Consider the following 19,794-nt stretch of genomic DNA (forward strand, 5'->3'; position numbering starts at 1 on the left):
GATTGCAAAAGAAGTCGTCATTACAACTATAAATCTTTGATATATGTAATTATGTGGAACTTAAGGGACTACGAATGAGAATTAAAATCGAAAGGGCTATATCGGAATTTTTATTTTTGAATTTTTTCAAAAGTGAAAAAATAAATTATATATTTTTTTGGAAAGCAAAAAACTAATTCCAGTTTTATTTCAAAATATTTCAGAAAAAAAAATAAAAAATCGATATTTTGAAAATCGAAAATTTTAGGACGATAATACTGATTATAAGTATAATTTTGGGAAAATAAATAATTGAATTTCTATGATTATTTTGAAAATTAAAATCGGAGTCACATAAGTGAATATTCCAAATTAGATACAAAGAAAAAGAAAAAAAAAATCGAAATTGGAAGTTCAGATTTTTTTTGGAATTTGAAATAAAAAATATTATTTCCAAAAACAAAAAACTTTTCGAATTGAAACCAACATAAAAATTATTCTAAATTTACACATCTTTGTATTAACAAATGAATGAATAAAAGAAACCCTAATAAAATCCAGTACTAGGCATGGAGTATAGAGATTTGCCCTAATTTTATCACTCTTTCAACTCTCCGGAAATTGTAAAAACAAATAACTGAGAAAGTAAAATAAAAACAGGTTCGTGTTTAAGTTCTGATTTTTCTTCTCATACGCAGATTTTCAAACAATCATTTGGATTTGCTCTTCGTGATTTTAGTATGATTTTTTGAATTTTGTATCTTTTTTGTTTTTGTATTAATTGGGATTTCTTATTTCTTCGTTATTGTTTAAGTGATTGCTGTTGTTTTATACTTCCATGGAGCTTGAGTGATTAGGCTAGTGATTGAATTTAGACTGTTACTAGGGTTTTGGATTTTCCCCAATTTTGGTTCAGTCTATTTTGGAATTATATCATTTTGTGATAATTCAGAAGTTCTCTTATGTAGGGTCGATTTTTGAGTGTGAATATCTCAATCAAATTCAGAATTTATGGCATTTGGATGCCAACATGCTGCTGCTGTGAAAGACATTTCTACGAATTTCGACCCAGATCAAGTTATCTCGATTGAAAACGCGAAAACCGAATCCTTGGGGGCTGAAAGTCAGCACAGTCTACCAATATCAAATTTGAAAATTGGGTTACCTTCCATTGAAGCTTCTCAAGATCACAGGCTGTGTTTTGCTGATCTTCCTCCAGCATTAATCTCCGAAATTCTCAATTTCCTCGACTCGAAAGGGCTCGGTATTGTGTCCTGTGTCAGTACGTCGTTGTATAAGCTCGTCTCTGAGCACTACGCGTGGAAGGACTTGTATCAGGAGAGGTGGGGCCATCCTACAACTGCAGTCAATTTCGGGCCAGGTTATTCGAATGAAAACTCATGGAAGAAACTTTTTGTGGATAGAGAGTTTCGGAGCAAGGTATTTATGGGGCGTTACACCATGGACACACTGTACGGTCACAGAGAAGCTATCAGGACTGTATTCGTACTAGTTTCTAAAAAGCTCGTTTTCACATCTGGATATGATCAGGTTGTAAGAATGTGGGACATGGAAGAAGGTCTCTCAATTGCTTCGTCTCGACCCCTCGGTTGCACTATTCGTGCAATTGCAGCCGATACGAAGCTCTTAATTGCTGGAGGTACTAATGGGCTTATACATGGTTGGGAGGTAGTTGATGGGAACCCTCACTTGTTTGACCTAAGACCGCCTCAAAATCAAGAAACGCGTTTTCAAAATTTCAGGCACGAGGGTCCTATAACTTGTCTTGCATTGGATTTTACCATGATTTATAGTGGCTCTTGGGACATGACTGTACGTGTTTGGGGTCGTTCTTGTCTGAAATGTTTGAAGGTTCTTGTGCATAACGACTGGGTTTGGAGCGTGGTCCCTCATGATACCACAATTTGGAGTACAGCTGGTTCGGGTGTTTACATCTGGGATACTAATCACGGAACTCAGCTTGGCGTTATCAATAGTGCTCACTTCGGCAATACGTATTCTTTGGCACGAAGCCACACGGGGAAGCTTTTGTTTACCGGAGGAGAAGATGGTTCTATACACATGTTTGAGGTCACTAGAAATGTTATTAAGTGCAATGCACGGAGAATCGCTAGTTGGAGTCCTCACACGGGGCCCGTTTACTCTCTTGCGTTTGAGTTCCCTTGGCTGGTTTCAGCTTCCAGTGATGGAAAGATTTCGCTTATTGATGTCAGAAAGCTGTTGAAGAAAACCGGTCGTTCTTCGAAAGATAATACTTTTGGGGCTAAGCACTTGAAGAATCAAAAGAATGTTGAACCTCCACAGAGAATGCTGCATGGATTCGGGAGCAATTTGTTCTCGGTGGGCATTGGTGCTGATCGGATTGTTTGTGGAGGTGAAGATGGTGTTGTTAGGATTTGGAACTTCTCACAAGCTCTGGAGAAGGAGGAGAGGGCCCGGAATTTGAAGGGTATTAGGCTCGAAAACCGAATGAGGCGTAACAAGATCCAAGTAGAAATGGGTGGTAAAGGTAGTCAAGGTGAGCAGTGTTCGGTTGCTGCAAAGAAGAACCAGATAAACAGCAATAGGAGCGGTTGGCATAACAAGCGTAGAGTAAGTTGGAAGGTGAAAGCATAGTCTTGGATCTATTTTCCGAGTATTTTTAGACCCTGTCATTTTAGTATTAATTGGCTAGGTATGCATGAAAGAATAGCCGGATTAGCTTTTTGTAGTTTTCATGTTGATGATTACATGAATGCTTAACTTCTATACAAAAAAAATCGATTGTTAGTTGGCTTACATTACATATTTCTTTTCTTTCTGTTATTCTTTTAACAGCCTTTCTTTTAACAGCCCCTCTGTATTCTTTTACCCGTAGCTGAAGGTTTAGCAAGTATTTTAGTGGCTTGATTTTTGCATGATTTGGATCAAGGTAGATTCGGTGCATATTCTCTTTCTCGGAAGTTGCATTCGAATGAAGGAATTTTAATTTGAGGGGTGGAGTTGGGAATGATATCGTATAAGTTATCAACAGGCATGAGATAATTCCGCTTTCACAATCCCAGTTTACAAATAAATATAAATTCCACGATCATCTCGTTTTTGATTGACTATGGTCTATGATATTGTAAATATGGTCAATCCTAATAGGATAAGCATGTCCTAGCAACTTAAGAATCATACATTTAGAGTGATTCTTTCCCTCTTTAACTTGGTTATCTGCACATGAACTGAACTTCACCTACAAAGATTTAGCAAAGATAATATGGTAATATGCACATTATTTAATTAAGTTGTGTAGCTTGACATCTTTGATTATCTATAAAGAGCAAGAAAATTCATGCTGAATATTCTTCGAAATTTGCTCCCCCCCTCCTATGATGGATCACTGGGTTCAAGAACTCGGTTTTCCTCAACTAGATATTCCTATAACAATTGACAACATAAATCCGATCTTGTCTAATTGTCACTTCACATCACACAATCAAGATAGCCTCTACCTCTCTAATCTCGATGACATGATTGGTGTGCGCGTTTTCACTCCAACAGTGTATTTTTACCGATCGAAAGGTTTGATATCACAAGACGAAAACGTTGGTCAAATACTGAAAGATGCTCTCATGAGGGTCTTAGTACCTTATTACCCTTTCACAGGTAGACTAAGAGAGACAGAAAACGGGAAACTCGAGGTTTTCTTTGGGCCAGATCAAGGTGCTCTAATGGTCGAGGCGCATTCTGATCTGGCGTTAGCAGATCTCGGAGATCTAACGGTCCCAAATCCTGCCTGGATAAAGCTGATCTACAGATTCCCCGATGAAGAGCAGTACAAAGTTGTTGACATGCCATTGGTGATTGCCCAAGTGACCAAATTCACATGTGGTGGTTTTTGCCTCGGCCTGAGAATCTGCCATTGTTTGTGCGACGGCCTTGGAGCAATGCAGTTTCTCAGCGCATGGGCAGAAACGGCAAAAACGGGCTCATTGGTTGCGAATCCAAACCCTTGCTGGGATCGAGAAATCTTTCTGCCACGTGGACCCCAGAGGATCGAATTCTCCCACACAGAGTTCCAGACAATCGAAGAGGGCTCGAACCTCATTACGCGGTTATGGCAAGGCAACCCCATTCAGAAGTGCTACCGTTTAAGCAAAGAGTACCAAGCCCGTTTGAAGATATTGGCTCAAGAAGAAGATGGAGAGTTTTCAAACACGACTTTCGATGCAATGGCGGCTCATGTGTGGAGATCGTGGGTGAAAGCATTGGATATTGAACCTCTCGATTACGAGCTTCGCCTCACTTTTTCGGTAAATGCTCGCGCCAAAATCAAGAATCCACCTCTGAGAGATGGGTTCTATGGGAATTGCTTGTGCGTGGCTTGTGCCACGAGCACCATCGAGAGGCTTGTCGGCGGAACCCTAGCGGAGATAGCCCGTTTGGTGCACGGGGCCCGTTTGGGTGTATCGGAGGAGTATTTGAGATCCACAATTGATTACATCGATGTGGTTAGGCCTAAGAGGCTTGAGTTTGGTGGGAAATTGACAATAACACAGTGGACTCGATTTTTGATATACGAGTCGGCTGATTTCGGTTGGGGTAAGCCTGTATATGCGGGCCCGATCGATTTGACTCCGACACCGCAAGTGTGCGTGTTTCTGCCTGAGGGAGGGGATGCTGAGTACAGTGGAGCAATGGTGCTGTGTATATGCTTGCCAGAATGTGCTTGCCAGAGATTTGGGGAGTTGTTAATGTCTGTTATGTTAGAGTAATTTAGTTATATACTGTATCTGTATTGCTTGTTATGTGATTTTTTTTCACTCAGATATATAAATTTGCTCTATTTTTATTTTCTATTTTTTTTTCTTGAACTCCTGTAAATGAAAATAGGAGGGAAAAAAAAAATGAAGCACAGAACTTGTGAGTTAACCATACAAGAAAAAGTAACTCTTGCACCACATTTTTGTGAATAACTCAAGATTTAGTATTCATTTGTTTGAAGCTGAAAGAAGGAAGCAAACAAGATAATCTTGAAAGAGAGCAGAAGAAATGGGGATTAGAGAGTTGGTTATGTGTCTGTTGAGTGCTGTTCTGATGATTACTTTTCGACATGGACATGTTTCTGCTGAGGAAACGGTGTCGCCTGTCAGGGCAATGTACGTGTTGGGAGACTCCTCTGTCGATTGTGGAGACAACACTCCGTATTATGTGCTCTCCCACCGAAATCTGTCTTTGTTTCCATGCAATGGCTCTGATGCTACTCTTCTTCCTCACATTCTTGGTACTCTCTCTCTCTCTCTCTCTCTCTCTCTCTCTCTCTCTCACACACACACACACACACACGCACACGCACACGCACACGCACACGCACACGCACACGCACACGCACACGCACACGCACACACACACACACACACACACACACACACACACACACACACCACACATCCATGGTGTATAAACCTTTGAAGAAGAAATATAGGAAGATGGGATTTATTTCATCATGTCCTAAATTCCTTTTATTTGAGTTGATTTTCTTGATAATTGTTGTTTTAGTACTGTTTGGTTGAGGATTAATTCATTGATTCTTTCTGAACTGAGAAGTGTATACCAAAATTCTAATCCAGCTATCTTTTTTTTTTCTTTTTTTTTTTTTAATGCAGCGAAAAAAATGGGGTTAAATACGATACCGTTCTACAGCCACAACGGCTCAATCAACGCAATCTTAGGCGGAATTAACTTCGGCTCAGCAGAAGGTACAATCCTCTACACCGGCAGCCGAAGCCACCAATCCCTCAACCAGCAGCTAAGCCAGTCTTTCCAGATTATCCAGTTATTACAGCTTCACCTCGGAGAACAAACCGCCAACAAATTCATCCAATCCTCCATTTTCTACCTCTCCTTCGGGAAAGACGACTTCATCGACTACTTCCACGACAGATCTTCACCGATCAACTTCAAACACAGCCCACAAAACTTCAGCCACATATTAGTCCAACAAATGACCAACGCTGTTAGAAATCTCTACGCAACCAACGTGAGAAAGATCGTCTGTGCTGGCGTACTACCGTTAGGGTGCGCACCTGACATGCTACTTATGAAGTTCGATAGTTCTTCCAACGGTGCAAGAGGAGAAATAGAGGGTTGTTTGGATGAGGTTAATATGGCTGTCTTGGAGTATAATACGAGGCTGGAGGAGAATATCGTTGCCATTAACGTGGAATTGCCCGGGGCTCACGTAGTCTTCTGCGACGTTTATCGAGCTTTAATGGAGTTCATCCACAACCCCGAAGCCTATGGTACAATATTAATCCTCATTATTCTTACTACATAATATTCGTTGTGTTCCGTGAGGGGCCGTGGCCCCCTCATGAAAATCTAGTATTGTATACGGAGATTTGTTCTCGTGCAGAAATAGAGGATGTAAAGAACGCGTGTTGCGGAAAAGGTAGGTATGGTGGGGAGAGTGGTTGCCCCTCGATGGAGATTGCGTGTGATGACCCTACAAGACGCGTGTGGTGGGACCTATCTAACCCGACCCCTGTGGTCAACTCTTTGTTGGCCGATTCAGCTTGGTCAGGACGACCCTTGTCTTCCATTTGTCGTCCAATTACCGTGCATGAATTGCTCTCCATTTCAGTGTAAACGTAACGGTCAAATCTATGCTGCATTCGTGGACGAGTACACCGAGTGGAAGATGGACCGTTTATTCACACACACCAACATTGGTGTGTGTGTGTGGGGGAATGGAATTTGCTATACCAGGTGGTGTATTTTACTGAGTGTAGCATCTAATAAACGAGTATGAACACTTCAGGTTTTGTCTCCCGATGAAAGAAGTATTGTTTAAATCAAATATGAATACACATCTAATAAAATCAAAATGTTATTTAAAAATAGAACATGTAGTAGCTACAGCATACATAAATATATATAAATATAAATGGTAAAATCAAGAATATTAATAACAATGAATTTCAAGAAAATGCTTAAGACTGATTAGAAAAGATAAGTGGATAAAACAGCTGCTAATCCAATGAGGTAATGATGCTTAGTGGCTAAACTGCTTGGACTCCAGCTGGAGGGATTCCCAGGAGTTGGGCTTGCTGCTACTGATCCACCTGTAAATATTATTAAACAATTAATTAAGATGAGATTAAAGCACAATTAACGATGTTAATCTTCTTGTTTTTTACTAGATTAACAATTTTTTTTTTCCCCAGTTGTTGAAAGATGGGATTAATATGTACCATCTGATAAAGGAGCTTCACTTGGTGAAAGAGGAGATCCTACTGGAACACCAGCACCTGCATTCAATAAAAATTAATTACTAATTAGTTAGGTAAATCGAAAATTTTGATTAAACAATTAATAAATGAATAAAATATACACTTTTGCATACGAATAAATAAATAAAATATCCAATCTACCAATGAACCCTAGAAAAGGTCGGTATGATACAAGCCATGTGGTTAGGTGGGTAGCAATTTAATGCAATAATAATGAATAAGACAAGAGTTGGGGGGACAGAAAAAATAAAATTTTGAAATTTGAAAACATTTTAAAATTTGTATTTTTGTGACAATGGAAAAGAGGATCAAATACGAATTTCCTTTTTAAATAGCTGACTATATTCGGTGCATCTTGTTTATGATAAGCCGTGTTGGCATGATCGGACTGAGGGTCTAAATGAGTTGAGCCGGCTTATCTTGATGAGGCTCGACAAAAGTTTGAGCATTTTACAAGCTCGAGCCCGTCTTTAGCTGTTCATAAGCTCATGAGCCGATTCAAGAGCTTTTATATATATATATATATATTCGACTCGAGTTAGAGAAAATTGGCCGGGCTCATTTACACCCATAATCGAACAATTGAGATATAAATATATTCATTTTCTACATTCAGATGCAATTAATAATTAGTTTAAAATTTTCTTAATTATTAAAAAAAAAAAATTAAATCGTATTATGATGAAAAATAGATTAAAAATAGCTCCCATCGAATCTAGTAACCTCATTTAAGTGAAAAACTAATTAAATACAGCTGCTAGTAATTAATTATCGAAAAAACATTAGTCATTTTAAGTCAAAATTATGATATGGAAAATTATTGATTAATTAAATATATATAATATTTAAATAAATAAAATAAAATAATAGAGAGAGAGAGAGAGAGAGAGAGAGAGAGAGAGAGAGAGAGAGTAAAGTAGAGTAGAGTACCTGGACACATGGAAACCGGAGGAGTGGTGACATTACATACAGCGGGCAGCATAAGTGCCCGATCAATATCAATGGGGAGGCCAGTCTGAGCGGGGTTACCGAGTAGCTGACACAAGCAAATCGGCTCTGAGTCAACCAGGTTCGCCAGTTCCGGGCAGCAACCACGGTCAGGTATGGTCAGGTTACTCCCACTCTCCACGAATGTCAAGCAATCGGACAGCTGCAGCAGGTACGTCATGCAATCTACTTCTCCGGCGGGAGAAGGTGCCATTGTGAACGGCGGCATCATCGGAATCATCGGGGCTGAGCCCGGTGCTTGTGCGCTCATGCGAGGGAGCGCCGCCGCGAAGATGGCGGCGACAATGAGTACTGCGACGGCGGTGGTGGTTCTGGCCTCTGCTCCCATTGCTGCTGTGGTTTGTAATTAGGTTTTCTCTGATTGGGGATTATGGTGGCCCAGAGTTGTATGTATCTGTATGTAATTGGGGAAATTGGGTTGTATTTAAAGCTTCACTGTGTGGTGTGAACGGTTTGTTCAATTCTGAAGTATTAGTTATAAATTCTACGTATTCCCAAATTAACCCTCGCTTTACCGAGTTTTTACTGTTTTATATCACATGTCATTTTATAGTTTCAATTATGAAATCAAAATAGAATTGATGACATATATGTGTTTTTTTAAGGGTAAATTACGCTCAGCCCTACGGCAATATCAAATTACGACGATTTTTTTTTTTTTTTGGGTAATTACTAATTACAAGCACCTGAATTTGCTTACATGTCCATTCTTATAGTGTACTTTATTTTGTGCTCTATTTGTACCAAAAAAACAATTTATAATTCACCACAATCTAATATTTACGAGCTAGCAGACACATTTTATAATCATCTTGTTTTAAATTCGGAGATCGAATTGGATAAAACAGGTACAAACTGAAAAATATTCAATATAATCTAGAAGATTCACTAAATTTAACACCGCAACAGTAGGACTGTAAGAAAATTCATAGTTGAACAGGGTGATTGTAAATTTGTAATAACCCAAACAGGAGGGTTATCTCACGAGCGTCGCTGAATATACCTTAATATATAATAATTGTGTTATATTTGGGATCTTAATTTTTATTTATGGGGAGAATTGAAATTATTTTGGGAGAAAAAAAAAAAAAAGAATATTCAGGGATGGCAAAATAAAATTAAAAAATTATGTACATATTATTATGTAATAATAACAGCTAACGTTTGAGCCAAAAAAAAAAAATTTCTGGCAAAACCACCTACTACCAAACCGTCCTTAATTCGCTATGTTTGACGGTCTTTGCTTCTTTCACACATCCATCTTTTTTCCATACATTTATTGCACGGATATCATTCTTTTTCTTCCCTTTTTCATCTTCTTTTCATTTCATCACTAAATTCTTTAAACGGTTACTAATTCCTTTTTCAACTTTTGTTAGCTGCAGTGTTAAATATCGTTTTAATTTTACTAATATTAGTTTTGATCAATTTCGATGTCGAATGATAAAGTTATACATGATTGAGTTACGTTTTGAATTTTAGATAATTCAAAAAATCGAAGTCGTGGGCAATGTGCGATGATTCATTCATACCTTTCTAATGTAACATCCAATCTTTCTAATTCAAGTTGGATTATAAAAGCTAACTCAAACATATGCGAATTCCATGTTTTGAGTTTTGCCACTTTCTGCTTCGAAAGTGATCAGAATCACGTTTGAAGTTGAAATGATATTATTAAAACTGAAACGACATTTATCAAATCCCTTTTATTAGATGTAATTATTATGACTATCTTTCTTTTTTCTTTGGCCTAAATATATGAAATAATTAGAAATAATTCATAAATAGTAATTTTACCTACTTATCTAATTCTTCACCATGTAAATATCTTCTTTAGATTCATCAACTTAAAAAAGAAATGCAATAAATGTTACAACTTCTCAAATAATTAAGGAGATATCTTTAGTGGTTGGATCATCATTATTTTCTTCATGCACAAATGGGAAAACCTATTGAATGACTTTCATAAATTGCTTTATATTATTATTTTTTTTTTTTTTTTTTTTTATCACTACAAATAAGACGTTGAATGTAGAAGTGATGTGCAACAATAAATGTTGGGCCATGTGACAAGTGTGGCCCACTATATTCGAATCCCACAAGTTTGAACAAAAGTATGATGCAAATTAGGTTTTGGGAATTAGCTGTGAATTGATTGGATGCTTACATTTATTGTTGGCAGATCGAAAGTTAGTGCGTTGAGTCTCCATTTACGCACAAATCTTCTAATATTACATCTACTAAAATATATTGAGTATATTCAGGGCTCGTTGAGTTATCTATATCGGATTAATTTGGATTATTTGAGATTGAATTAATTCTCTATTGTTAAGACGTTCAATTCATCGGATTTGTTCTTATATTAAATCTGTTAAATTCTGGAATTATATGTGATTTGTCTATAAAACATTTTATTTAATGAAATTAACATATAGTATTTTACTTGTTTAGTCAGCACCGAACTTTTAGATTACTATCGAATTTGAAAATGTGTGAATCTTGTCAATTGAACGTGTTACTAGCTCCTATTGTTTGACCAGAAAAATCTTATAAGGGTAATCAAACGACATTAATACACGTGTATTGACAAGTATTATAGTTGAAAGTTGGAATTGGAGAAAATATAAAGAAACGAAAAGTATTGATCATTGAAATTTGGAATTAGAGAAAATATAACCAAAAGAAAAGAAAGAAAAAAAGAAGTTGAGAAAATTCAATGAGAAAGGGAAAAGGAATTCGACCCATGACGGTGGGTTGTTGGAATTTAATCGAATCATCTATTTTTTGTAAATTAAAAAATTATAATTTCACTTGGCACCCCTGAAAAATTAATAATTATATTTTACACCATCGAAACACAATAATTCATTCGCAGTGCACTTCGAATCGGTTTTCTAAAAATAGTTCTCTACAAAAGCACCGGTATGCTTTACATAATCAGTAATTGCACAACAGATACTTGTCTTAATAATTCAGAACTGTAATAAAATGAATGCAAAATTACACTCAGCTCCCTTACCGATCACAAAGGAGAAAAAAGAAATTATCATCGGAATCGAGCAAATTCAAAACTCGGATACATTTGTACGGTCGAAATAGCATCCACTAGGACCTCCTTTGGGTAGTAAGGCTAACATGACAGACCCTTGAGCTCCCTCTGTCACAGTCAATGTACCGGTGTGCCAGTTAATATCTGTGTCGACATATCCAGGATGAACACAATTCACACACATTTGAGGGTACTTCTTTGCAAGAACCCTCGTATACGCATTGAGTGTCGCCTTGGATATGCTGTAAGCCGGTAGCATCTTTTGCCACCCGTTGGCTTCGAGTGCATCGTCTCGCAAATCTTCTAGAAACTTCTGGAGTATTCCGTCAATTTTCTCCTCTGTCAGAGTTTCTATGTCTCCGAGTACTTTTCTTGTTTTCTCGTTAGGTATACGCTGCATTTAGACACATGCAGAAACTCAGTCGCAACTAGAAAAGACGAATACAAAACATAGACAAAGTGGTCGTCTTATGTTCTTACACTTAGTTCACTCCTTAGGGAAGAGACATTCACGATTCGTGCTCCTAAAGTGGAGTTGTTTAGCAGAGGAAGGAGAGCTTCGGTTACATTCTTGACACCGTAGTAATTGGTGTCTATGCATTCTTTAGCCTTGTCATAGGTTGTTATAATAACATCTTGTACCATGTTTACTGCCTTGCCTGCTAGCTGTACATTGTGGAGGAGAAAACAAGAGATCATGATATTTACTTTATTCGTATAGGTTCCGTAAATCGAGGATGCAATAAATGAAGTTGATTTTCTTCTCTATTATCTTACCCATGTTGCAGGGTCGATGTTTAAAGCCCTTAAACGATCTTCATCAACGACTACTCCAGAAGCTCCGGCATTATTTACCTGTCGGAATTAAATCACCAGTCAATTTAAAGGGAACGCATTGCATACCACTGCAATGAAATTTTACCAAATCAGCAGAACTACTTGGTCATTCAACGAAGAATTGGATTAGTCTGATCCATTTTTGCAGTAATCTCTAAATTTAGACGAATTTTAACCATCTTCGTCTGAAACCCATACAAGATTTAAATGTTGTGGTGCAAGAGGTATTACTACGTAGAACGTGCAATGTTTAAATTGTTACCTACAACTACACAAAACACCAAAAAAGTTAAATGAAAGAAAGGAAATACCAAGTACGAATAGATAGTTCTTTTTTACAAAGGAACTCCTATTTTACGATTTCTTTAAAGTTATACTCGTTCTCCAATGCTTTTGCAATCAAATACACAAAAACTTCTCAAGAATATTTCCACTACACTAATATACTGAAACACTTGCCACTATTGAATTCGATCGAACAATTGAATGTTGCTTTCGGAATCAAAGGCAAAAAACTCTTTCCACTGCACTATTAGTGAAACACTACTATACAGAGAATGATTGTTTCTCTTTTTTCAAATCCCTAATTATTTTTTTTTCAAAGAAAAAATTCCCTCATAATCAATGGTGTAAGCAAAATGCCAACATAAATTCGGCGTCTGATTTATGAAAACGATAGTTGTACTTACCAAAATATCGAGTCTTTGGAAGTGTGTTGCGATAAAATTTGCTAGGGATTGTATGCTCTGTGCATCTCGAACATCGAGCTGATGAAACACCACATTTGACAGACCTGATTCGTGCAGCAAATTAGTGGCTTCATTTCCCCTCTTCTCATCTCTCGCCGTCAACACAACGGTGGCGCCGGCGTTCGCGAGTTGCCGGACGGTCTCGAGGCCGATGCCCTTGTTAGCTCCGGTAACAACTGCGTACCTATCGAAAAAATCAAACACAAAATTAATTGCTCGTAATCAAGTCTGCTGCATTGTAAAATTCTTCTCAAAATGATTTCTTTGTTTACCTTGTTGGTGGCGATTGAGCTGCATTGAGTTCCATAATTGCGAATTTTGGATAGCTTCTGAGCTTTTGTGGCAGCTTCAAAGCATAATAAAATGGTGGTAGGGAATGAAAGGATCCCACATAAACCATGATTAAGGGGGCGGCTATCTGATTAGGTTTAATTATCTGCTTAATTGTACTTAATTGCTGTTTTGCTAACTCTCCATTTGTTGACTCAGTGGCCAGCCAGTGCTTAGAGTGGTACATGCCTTATTTAAAAAAAAAAAAGATTTGGAGAGATTTTATAGGGTCGGACTAATTAAATCAGATCCTCGGCGAATAAGAGGTTCGTTATTCTACCAAACCTAACCCCACCACAGATAAAACAATAATGGAGATTTTAGATTATTCTTTTTTTTTTGAAATTTTTTACTATTATACTTGTTTATATAGATTGTATGGAAAATTTCATATTTGACGATTTTCCGACTGAAAATAATTCAAAATCTTTAAAGAGAATGGGAATGCTATTGCTCGTTACGGTCTCTGTATCTAGACACAGCCACAAGCCGGTTTGACCCCAAATCGATGGGTATACTCGCCTGTCCAACCTGAGCTACCGAATCGCCGAACCGGTGTTTTTATTCATGGCTACTCGCCCAGAAAGGGATATACTTGAAATTATACCACTAAATAGTAATGGAGGCCCAAAACTAATTGTTTCAGGCTTCGAGATTGACCCCAAAATTATTGATTTTCGTAATAAAGTATATAATATGATTGGGAACGATTACGGAGTGGTGCTTGAATCAATTTTCAAATCTTGTCAAATAAACAAACAGAGCACAAACCACGCTTTCGAGCATCAACAACCGGACACATGTTTTTCTTCCCAAGTCTATAAACAACAAAAATATCAATCTATCTGGGTTTTCCCACATCTTACAAGATTCAACAACATAGATAATTCTTTAGGCTAATTTAAAACAAACAAAAAAAGTTACAAAAATAATCTTATTGTCTACAAATAAATTACACGGCACTTTACGTGCCAATCTACAACTCTCCATCGGGGGGAATAATTTTCTCGATTTTTTTCTCAGAATACCAAATGCACAAGCAGATCCTCGACTTACCTGGTTCAGTTTTTGGAGCACGGAATTCTCAATGCACGACTCATTTGCATCTTTACAGCTCACCGAACTGGGAATGACGCCTCTAGAAGTGAAAGACAGAAACGTTTCGCATGCGATTTATAAACTCCGGTAATCTATAACAGTCACTTCATCGTCTGGTGCATCCAGGTCATTATAGCTGCAAAATATTATATATAAATTCAGGTCAGATTTTTGGAACAATGGTCAGTAACACAACTGCAGTAGAATTTATTTTAATAACAATGAACTAATTCTTCATTGATCCAGATTAGTTAAGCATTTTCATGCAGATGGTGGTGATAGGGTCTAGCTTAGCTTTCTTATTTCCAAAGATGACGAAGCAAAATCAAGTATATAAAAGAAGACGATTGTTTCCTGGCCTGCTTAAAATTAAGTTGAAAGCTGAAGAGTGGCTGAATTTGCACACATGCCATCATTGATATTTTCAGCAACCCAACCAGAAAAGAGTTAGCTGAAGTAAATAGAGAACTGACCTTCTCAAGCGTCTAGGATCCTGTCGAAAATTAGAGGGTAACGCAATAATTGGAGCAGGTCCACCTAGCTGGGGCCCTGATCTTCCATTTCTGCCACCGTCAAAAGGGGAAGGTCCTCCTTGGTCTCGCATCATTTGCATAGCAACTTCAGGAGGAGCAGGTACAAAAGGCCCTAGTGGACTGCAAGCAATGACAACATATATAAATTCATAAACTACTAAATACATTGAAACTCAAATTCGTACTAACAATTTCTGATACTATATTACAAGAGGGAATATGGGAAAATGGGGAGAGGGCAAGTGAACTTACCCAGCTCCAGGAACAGGCATCAGCACAGGAGGGGGGATATCTCCAGAAAAAGGACCAAGAGACATATGTTGTGCTGCAAAAGAATCAAACATTTGTTCATCTGGATTGTCTCCGGGAGCACCACTATCATTACCTGATTGGAAATCATCAGATTGAGGGTTTTCAGGTCTATTAAATCTATCATTGCCATTGGCACGGTTGTCTCGTTCTCTCTGGTTTCCTCTGTCATCTTTCATTCTATTATCCAGGCCAGGCCTACGTCTCAGTTGCTTATCCTTCTACAAAAAAATGACAACATAACAATAAACCACGGAAGTAGTATTGGGGAACATAATCTAGATACAAACACATATAAACTATACCTGAAAAGATGGCTGCATGACAGGCGTCCCTCCAGGTGCATTTTTATCACTGTAACAAATGCTATGTAAGAACCTTGTTGAAAACGATAAAATATAGGCATATCACACGATTATTCAAATGTCTGCACTTACTTCATGTAGTTCTCAATATATAATTCTTCACGCAATTTTGATGTCAGTTCCATCACAAGCTCGGGGTGTTTCAACTTTAAATGTTTGAGGACAAACTCAGAAGCATGAAAGAGTTTCGTACAGCCTTTTGCTCCACATCCAAATTTCCAACCATATTTTTCATCTCTAATTTTGCGGACATGTGGGTCCAAAGCTTCAGCAGCAACAGCGTCTATCTTCTCCTTTGCAGACATTACCTCCAGGGGATCTGAGCCTTTCAGCCTCTCTTGCCAATGAGAGTCTAATTTGTTTTCCCACTCATTTGCATTAGCAGTTGAGTCGGAATTCTTGCCATCCACTCTAACATGCCGGAAACCTTTAGCTTCACTTGATTCAACTAACCCATAATAATCAACCCCGTGAATGCGCCAGAGGTAAGTAAGAAGGGTGTCCAGAAGCTCAATCCCCTCAAGACCTTTTACAGCAGTTGAGCCCCGTATTATAACAATTGGACCACTTGAACTTCCATGAGACTTGTCTCTGCTCATTCTATCATTATCGGCACGGCTTAAAACATTATCCTCAATTCCTTTTTCTAAGTCCAGTTTCCGTACAAGAGCTTGTGCTTGTTCAACATCAACCTGGATTCTTCTGGGCTCAGAAGAGACTGGGTGAGCCTTTGGGGCAGAGGAAAGATCAGACTCTTCGGTGCCACCCCTAACATTCCGTTTTCTTTTGCCACCCGCATCTCCTTCATCCTCCAAATAAAGCCCGCTGGTTTGCTCTTCTTTGTTCAAAGAGGAAGGAGTAACCCCAGGACCTCTGAAGCATACACAGAAGTCATTTCAATTTATATTAATATTCATATGAGAATTGTTACCATAAGTATGTTTGAAAGTATAAAAATTAGGAGTGGAGCTTACAAATTCAAATTCCCAGTTAGAAGATCATGCTGAAAATCCTTTGCCAACTTCTTTGCCAGTTCCTTCCTCCTGCAAAGCCCATTGACAATAGAGTTCAATAAATATCAAATGGAACCAGGAGTACAAAGTATCTACAAAGTAGACATTTCGCAAACAGTTCACATGGTCGGTTACTAAATAACCTTAAGCAATATTCTCACCGATCTATGACAGCAAGTAAGTTTGTTGGGTGATACTTGTCTTTTAACCTGAGTAGACAAAGTAAACCAAGTAAGGAACAAAAAAAGCAATAAACTTAGTAAACAACAAATAAAAGATGAAGCATACCATTGTTCATCCTTATGCGCATCGAAATAAGTTCTTTTTTGGGTTGATATGTACTCTGTTTTGTATTCTTGATATCTGATCATGCTCAGCAAATTAGTTAATCAGTAGAGAGAAAAAAAAATAGCAACATAAGGAGCAAGATGAGCAGTAAAAGAAAAAGGAGCCAACCAAGTTATATTAAACAATTATATTTATAACTCTAAAACATTCTGTCATTCCCAATCTGACCTGCGCTCTGCTTCAGCTGGTAAAATATCATCTTCAAGTTCCTGCATAAACTGCTTATAAGACATCAACCCCGCCCTGAAAAAAATCGATATACACATCAATAAATCTAGCTTAAGGTATAATTTAGCAATGATAATACAAGGAAGTCCAAAACATGGAATTGATATACGTGTCTGTGTGTCTACATAACATCAGGAAACGATAACAACAGAATATAGCATAACTTAAAGAAAACAAGAAAAAAATGAAGGCTGACAGTGATGCATACCTTTGGGCCCCAGCATTGAAAGCATCAGCAAAACCACCACGACCAGAATCCCAATCTGTAGAGAGAAATATAACAAGAACACAGTATAAATAAGCTGCTATAAAAAACTAAAACTACTGTATCATGACAAAAAATCATCCAAGAAGCAACTGCAATCACAAATACCCACACCAAATCACACAATACTCACTCCAAATTGCACTGAAAAGAGTTTAATCGCAAAAAAACAGCGCCTAGATTGCGAAAGAATTGCTATAACTTAGTAAAAATCACGACTCCAGTGAGTAGGGTTTGAGATTTTGGGGATCTTGTGAAGAAATTTAAGAAAAATGAGTTAGATTGAATTACGGTTCAAAGAATTGAGGAAAAGCTAATGGGCCGTTTTCTTTTTCCAAAACCAATGTTGAAATTTGCATTAAATTTTTTTTAGGACTGGGTTGCAGCAATCACACAATGTTCAAAGGTGCAACCATGTTGAGCTTTGTATCATCTGTCTACTGAACTATCTATGAAATCTTGGTACATTTCATTAAACAGGCTGAGAAGACAAGACTTTGAATGATAAGGCACACACTGCAATGACATCCTCATGCACCATTAACACTCTTTGAACAAGAATGGATTTAACTACAAAAGGAATAACCATACTTCAAAAAAAATTGATCATCATTGTCACTAACAAGCTCCAAAGAGTGTTTTGTAAGACGTCGGTAACCATCTGAGAAATTAATCCCAACTCCTTTTAAGTTTCCATCATATTATACAATAGCCCCTCATTTTCCTACCATCTAAGATTAATATTTCAAAATGTGCATAAAGTAGGCAGCTTCAGAACTACTGGCTAAGAGAAATGCGCATAAAGCAAGGACATAAAGATTACCAGATGGACCACCTTGATAGCCACCAGATGGTCGGCCCATAAATCTCCCATGAGGCCTTTCATCAGGATAACCAGGTCTACCACCCATGTCACGTTCATATCCTCCTGGGTGATCATAACCAAACCTGAACCAATATATTACTATCAGTAATTGACTAATTGAAAATCAGAAGTTCGCAATCAGGGACCATGTGTTGCTAAATAAGGTGATTAACACCATTTCTTCGGAATTGAAGAATAGATTTTCCACGTTTAGCAGATGATGTGACTGTTAGCATAACATGCACATATTATTCCCATCCCCCAATGATATGTACAGTTGAAGAGGCATACTATCTATTTATCTCGATATAGTAGAGTTAGTTAAGTTGTAATATGTAAAAACAATCATGTTTTGAATCCGGGCCTTGATATTTAGAGACACTCTTCTAGAAGTTTGTTCACTAAAATACCACATTTGAAATTAAATGTCAATGAATAAATATTTATGTGAACAAATTAGTGTGCTTCTTCAAATTGTGTGCATGTATAAGGTATAATCAAATATGTGATATACACCAGAACTGCTAAGATATAGATACATGCATGTATAAATAAACACAGAGCTATATAAAATGCATGTGTAAATTAACATATACAGCTAGTATACAAAATGTACGAATCACGGACACAACACTATCATATGTAATGAGTTGAAACCTAGAACAGAAACAAAGTATCGAGTTGATCCAAATACTTAGAAAATCTGCTTTCTAACAAACCTTAAAACCTACTGTAAGTTGAACTATAACTAAATCAGTAAATTAACATGAATGAGCTGCTGTTGTTGAAACTAAATCAAATTTGAAGCTCACCTTCGGTCCCCTCGTCCTCCATATCCACCTCGAGGACTCCCTCTCCTTCCGTCAAACCCATCATCCCTCCTCCTCTTATAAGGTGGAAATGGGGGCGACCGTCTCCCCGGAGGAGAATGCTGGCCTCCACCTCGTCGGTCTCTGTACGGCGGTGGAGGAGGGCTCGGGCTCGGCCTTCCCCGCTTCTGATAGTCCCTTTCACGCGGCGGAAGTGGAGGTGGCGGAGAGCGGTTGCGATTGTAGTACTCACGCCGAGGGGGTCGGTCAAAGTCCCGGTCATCGCGCCGCTCGCGGGAGTTTCTATCACGGTCTCGGATGCCGCGCCGCGGCGGAGGAGGAGGAGAAGGCGGCGGTGATGAAGTGGAGTCGGGGAGTGCATCAGCGGGGGCGGTGGTGGAGGGTTTATTGCTGTCGTCGCTAGGGTTGGCATTAGTGTCTTGGTCCCCGGTACTGTCGAGGTTTTCCACGGCAGCGTCGTTTAAAACTTCGGCCATCGTCGGCCACTGAGATTTGCGGCGAAACCCTAATTTGCTTCGGAGCGGTGACGAGAAGTGTGAGTGTGGGAGAACTGAGGGAAAATGATTATAAATTTGGGGGTTTTTGGAGCGGGGGAGAGACAATTGGGTATGTGGAAAATGACATAAATACCCTCCCTAAATTGTACTGCAGTTTCTATTAACTGTGGAAATTGGAAATGAATTTTGAGGGTATTAACGTCTTTAACAT

The 19,794-nt window shown here is 38.2% G+C and overlaps 6 protein-coding genes across 8 annotated transcripts; 3 read left to right on the forward strand and 3 right to left on the reverse strand.

The window, feature by feature from the left end:
• Positions 1-457: 457 nt before the first annotated feature.
• On the forward strand, positions 458-4,826 carry LOC105970527 (F-box/WD-40 repeat-containing protein At5g21040). Of its 2 annotated transcripts, none has more exons than XM_012995390.2 (2): positions 458-639; positions 948-4,826. In XM_012995390.2, the coding sequence occupies exon 2, from the start codon at positions 991-993 to the stop codon at positions 2,614-2,616; it is 1,626 nt and encodes a 541-aa protein (XP_012850844.1). In that variant the 5' UTR covers positions 458-639; positions 948-990; the 3' UTR covers positions 2,617-4,826. The 2 variants fall into 2 exon arrangements, with proteins under 2 accessions (XP_012850844.1, XP_088672590.1); XM_088816464.1 differs by having other exon boundaries at positions 561-717.
• LOC105970618 (HXXXD-type acyl-transferase family protein) lies at positions 3,357-4,826 on the forward strand. The gene has a single exon (XM_012995484.2). The coding sequence runs from the start codon at positions 3,357-3,359 to the stop codon at positions 4,740-4,742; it is 1,386 nt and encodes a 461-aa protein (XP_012850938.2). The 3' UTR covers positions 4,743-4,826.
• An 80-nt stretch (positions 4,827-4,906) lies between these two features.
• Positions 4,907-6,867, forward strand: LOC105970336 (GDSL esterase/lipase At1g71250). The gene is made up of 3 exons (XM_088816468.1): positions 4,907-5,251; positions 5,634-6,269; positions 6,383-6,867. Exons 1-3 carry the CDS (start codon positions 5,020-5,022, stop codon positions 6,613-6,615), a joined length of 1,101 nt encoding a protein of 366 aa, XP_088672594.1. The 5' UTR covers positions 4,907-5,019; the 3' UTR covers positions 6,616-6,867.
• On the reverse strand, positions 6,841-8,885 carry LOC105970436 (non-specific lipid transfer protein GPI-anchored 2). The gene is made up of 3 exons (XM_012995293.2): positions 8,190-8,885; positions 7,221-7,277; positions 6,841-7,091 (listed from the first exon to the last, which is right to left on the reverse strand). The coding sequence occupies exons 1-3, from the start codon at positions 8,593-8,595 to the stop codon at positions 6,970-6,972; spliced, it is 585 nt and encodes a 194-aa protein (XP_012850747.2). The 5' UTR covers positions 8,596-8,885; the 3' UTR covers positions 6,841-6,969.
• A 2,203-nt stretch (positions 8,886-11,088) lies between these two features.
• LOC105970249 (short-chain dehydrogenase/reductase 1) lies at positions 11,089-13,457 on the reverse strand. Its single transcript, XM_012995082.2, has 5 exons — positions 13,175-13,457; positions 12,843-13,086; positions 12,094-12,171; positions 11,797-11,982; positions 11,089-11,710 (listed from the first exon to the last, which is right to left on the reverse strand). Exons 1-5 carry the CDS (start codon positions 13,417-13,419, stop codon positions 11,333-11,335), a joined length of 1,131 nt encoding a protein of 376 aa, XP_012850536.2. The 5' UTR covers positions 13,420-13,457; the 3' UTR covers positions 11,089-11,332.
• A 551-nt stretch (positions 13,458-14,008) lies between these two features.
• On the reverse strand, positions 14,009-19,788 carry SE (C2H2 zinc-finger protein SERRATE (SE)). 2 transcript variants are annotated; one of them, XM_088816469.1, is made up of 12 exons: positions 19,069-19,788; positions 18,215-18,339; positions 17,335-17,389; positions 17,067-17,141; positions 16,839-16,913; positions 16,712-16,759; positions 16,512-16,580; positions 15,610-16,410; positions 15,478-15,526; positions 15,116-15,393; positions 14,804-14,983; positions 14,009-14,466 (listed from the first exon to the last, which is right to left on the reverse strand). In XM_088816469.1, exons 1-12 carry the CDS (start codon positions 19,560-19,562, stop codon positions 14,406-14,408), a joined length of 2,310 nt encoding a protein of 769 aa, XP_088672595.1. In that variant the 5' UTR covers positions 19,563-19,788; the 3' UTR covers positions 14,009-14,405. The 2 variants fall into 2 exon arrangements, with proteins under 2 accessions (XP_088672595.1, XP_012850336.2); XM_012994882.2 differs by having other exon boundaries at positions 18,227-18,339; positions 19,069-19,656.
• Between the last annotated feature and the right edge of the window lie 6 nt (positions 19,789-19,794).

This window comes from Erythranthe guttata, chromosome 4 (genome assembly GCF_056151865.1).
Source record: "Erythranthe guttata isolate IM_541 chromosome 4, IM_541, whole genome shotgun sequence".
NCBI classification, from domain to species: Eukaryota; Viridiplantae; Streptophyta; class Magnoliopsida; order Lamiales; family Phrymaceae; genus Erythranthe; species Erythranthe guttata.

Bases quoted from the DNA above. Each gene is read 5' to 3' on its own strand.
- LOC105970527 (XM_012995390.2), top strand. From the start codon at position 991: ATGGCATTTGGATGCCAACATGCTGCTGCTGTGAAAGACATTTCTACG.
- LOC105970618 (XM_012995484.2), top strand. From the start codon at position 3,357: ATGATGGATCACTGGGTTCAAGAACTCGGTTTTCCTCAACTAGATATT.
- LOC105970336 (XM_088816468.1), top strand. From the start codon at position 5,020: ATGGGGATTAGAGAGTTGGTTATGTGTCTGTTGAGTGCTGTTCTGATG. The intron at 5,252-5,633 runs GTACTCTCTCTC...TTTTTAATGCAG, and splicing joins TCTTCTTCCTCACATTCTTG to CGAAAAAAATGGGGTTAAAT. The intron at 6,270-6,382 runs GTACAATATTAA...GTTCTCGTGCAG, and splicing joins CCACAACCCCGAAGCCTATG to AAATAGAGGATGTAAAGAAC.
- LOC105970436 (XM_012995293.2), bottom strand. From the start codon at position 8,595: ATGGGAGCAGAGGCCAGAACCACCACCGCCGTCGCAGTACTCATTGTC. The intron at 7,278-8,189 runs GTACTCTACTCT...TATTGAATGCAG, and splicing joins TCCGGTTTCCATGTGTCCAG to GTGCTGGTGTTCCAGTAGGA. The intron at 7,092-7,220 runs GTACATATTAAT...TAATATTTACAG, and splicing joins TGAAGCTCCTTTATCAGATG to GTGGATCAGTAGCAGCAAGC.
- LOC105970249 (XM_012995082.2), bottom strand. From the start codon at position 13,419: ATGTACCACTCTAAGCACTGGCTGGCCACTGAGTCAACAAATGGAGAG. The intron at 11,983-12,093 runs GTAAGATAATAG...CACAATGTACAG, and splicing joins ACATCGACCCTGCAACATGG to CTAGCAGGCAAGGCAGTAAA. The intron at 11,711-11,796 runs GTAAGAACATAA...GTCTAAATGCAG, and splicing joins CCCTAAGGAGTGAACTAAGT to CGTATACCTAACGAGAAAAC.
- SE (XM_088816469.1), bottom strand. From the start codon at position 19,562: ATGGCCGAAGTTTTAAACGACGCTGCCGTGGAAAACCTCGACAGTACC. The intron at 16,411-16,511 runs GTAAGCTCCACT...TGTATGCTTCAG, and splicing joins CTAACTGGGAATTTGAATTT to AGGTCCTGGGGTTACTCCTT. The intron at 15,527-15,609 runs GTAAGTGCAGAC...CATTTGTTACAG, and splicing joins TATATTGAGAACTACATGAA to TGATAAAAATGCACCTGGAG.